This window comes from Penaeus vannamei, chromosome 20 (genome assembly GCF_042767895.1).
Source record: "Penaeus vannamei isolate JL-2024 chromosome 20, ASM4276789v1, whole genome shotgun sequence".
Lineage (NCBI taxonomy): Eukaryota > Metazoa > Arthropoda > Malacostraca > Decapoda > Penaeidae > Penaeus > Penaeus vannamei.
In genome coordinates, this window is record NC_091568.1 from 24807170 (window position 1) to 24809669 (window position 2500).

A 2500-nucleotide genomic window follows, 5' to 3' on the forward strand; every position below is an offset into this window, starting at 1 on the left:
GATGTAGGAAGCGGTAATAAAAGAAAATGGAACTCAGAACACGGAGTCGAAGAAGACGAAATGATACATCAGAGAAAGCGGATAAGATTAGAAAACTATAATGAAAAAGGAGACTTATGTCAAACTGGCAGATGTTTGAAAGATAAACGGAAGAAAATTAGAGATGATACATGTGTGACATACTCGACCTCCGATCTTTTATTCAGTGTAATCAAGAAATACTTCCACAGCATGCCATCGACTCTGTGGAACGAATATGCAGAGATACTGATGGATGAAGCCGTCAAGCGCTTCCGTTATCGTGAGGAAGGGAAAAAATATTTTGAGAGAATAATGGACTACACTTTCTGTGGGAAACTGACGCGGTGTTCGACGTCTGCGATCGAAGGCTGCTCATCTGGCCTGGAGGAGACTCTCTACAGGAAGCTGCGTTGCTGCAGAAAGCTCGAGTCTCTGAACATGACGATTGTGCCGCGCGACGACGCCGGACTGAGCACAGCCATGCTGAGTCTACAGCATCTGCAGCACCTGGTGACTCTCGCGCTGCTGCCTCCCGCGAGGTACTCCTTCCACTGGGCTGTTAAAGCCATAGGGCGACACTGCCTGAAGCTTCGGGAACTGAAAATTGTCTACAACGGCGACCTGTTCAGCGAAGGCGAAGGAATCGCTGATTTGCAACGCTGTCGCTGCATCGCCTCCCTTTGGCTGTTTAACTTCGGGCGCCTGTGTGAGACCAAGGGCGTGGGTTGCCTCCTGCGGACTCTGACTCATCTGAAGGTGCTATTTCACAAAGAACTTCCCAATGCGATCCTTGAGATGACCAGCGGCAGGCGGGAGGGCATGTTGCAGGCCTGCGAGGAATCTCCAGGCCAGGGACATGCAGGTGCTGATGAAGGAGCCCAGCCTGCCGCGGTGAAGCGTCTCGGGCTGGAAAGGATAGACCTGTGTTGGTACGAACGAGGCACCGGCTACCAGCTCGTCTACATACCGTCTTCCTTCTTCCTTCGCATTGCTCAGACATGTCCGAGAATCCAGTTATTAAACCTTATCGGCCCTCCGTGCCTGTCGGAGATCGTCCGGAGGCTGCCTCAGTTACGAGTGCTCGTCCTGCAGCAAGCGAGTCTCGCCTCGAGTCTCGGCTCGACCCTGCAGGACGTCGACGTCAGCGCCCTGACGGTGCTGCGTGTCTCGGACGTGTGGGACGTCAACCATGACCTGGTGTCAGCCATCGCCCGCAGCTGCCCCGCCCTCCAAGTCCTCAGCGTGGCCTCCTCCAGCCTCGAGGCCAGGGGCCAGCTGGTGACGCCTCCGCGCCGCGCCCCCTTCCCGTCCCTACGCGAGGTGACGCTCGTGCCCTCCGCCCTGGCCGGCCGCCCCGCCCTCGTCACCCCCTCCGCGTGGCAGCTGGGCACCGCCCTCACGCGCTACGTCTTAGACGGCGCCCTCCGCCTCGCCTTCGTTCGCCTCCACTTCAAGGACTCCGACGTCGCCCCGGAGGACATGCCCTCCGAACCCGACCTGGAGGCCGTGCTGTGCCGCCCCGCCCTTCGCGACCTCAGCCTCGAGTGGCCTCCCGCAGCCTCGCCGACGCTGGTGGAGAGGCTGGTGGAGGCCTGCCCCGCCCTCACCTCCCTGGCGGCCATCACCACCTGGCCGCTCTCACCACGCCAGTGCGCTGACGTCATCGCCTCGTACGGACGTCGTATTGATATCACGTGATGCGCAATCCGCGCCTCGGATCCGCTCTTGCGAGGCCTTTGGCTTCGTTCAGAAGCTTGATCTTGTCTTATTCATCTGCATTTATATCTAGAACTTATTGCTGTCAAATAAAGGTGTAAAAAACATTATAGATAACATGTGATAAAGTGTGATCTAGTCAAGTCAAAGTAGCAACGTTACGGTTATATTTTTGCAGTAGCGCTGATATAGGAAGTGTAATAAACTTTTTTACAAACAATTCTTTTCATATGCCCATTCAGTACCACCATTGTCCCTAGAAAGACTAGTATTGATAATGCTGCTAATATAATGGCTTATTTTTCACCATCACTGCTATAGATTCCATGATAATTACCAATAGTCGGATAAAACCATAATTCCCAAATCATTAACATTTTCAGAGGAAACTGATGGACGAAAGTGAAATCCCTTGAAAAGTTTCCTTTGTTTGTCGTTCGAGCGATGGATGAAAAGGTGACAATAAAATGTGTAAGGTTTAGATTGGTGTGTTTTGCTTTATCATTTTCTCCATATCATCATAAATGATTCTTAAAATCGTCATAAAATATTTCTTTGTGATGATTATCATTACCGTTAAGATAAACTTTATCAATAAATATACTATCATCAATAGTAATGATGATCATTATCGCAATAACCATCACCATCACTCTAAACATAATCAGCATCGTCATTATAATCATTACCCTCCATCGTCTCTGCATGACTATAACTTCATGATTGTCACTATCACCATAAACTTTAACCCCATTAAGCCATC

At 50.9% G+C, this 2500-nt stretch overlaps 1 protein-coding gene across 2 annotated transcripts in view; it reads left to right on the top strand.

The window, feature by feature from the left end:
* Positions 1 to 2213, top strand: part of LOC113813816 (uncharacterized) — an 8524-nt gene extending 6311 nt beyond the window's left edge. For both annotated transcript variants that reach the window (XM_070135604.1, XM_027365868.2), the window contains exon 2: positions 1 to 2213. This exon is cut by the window's left edge and continues 238 nt beyond it. In XM_070135604.1, coding sequence (XP_069991705.1) covers positions 1 to 1719 — 1719 coding nt within the window. In that variant the 3' untranslated portion in view covers positions 1720 to 2213.
* Positions 2214 to 2500: the final 287 nt, after the last annotated feature.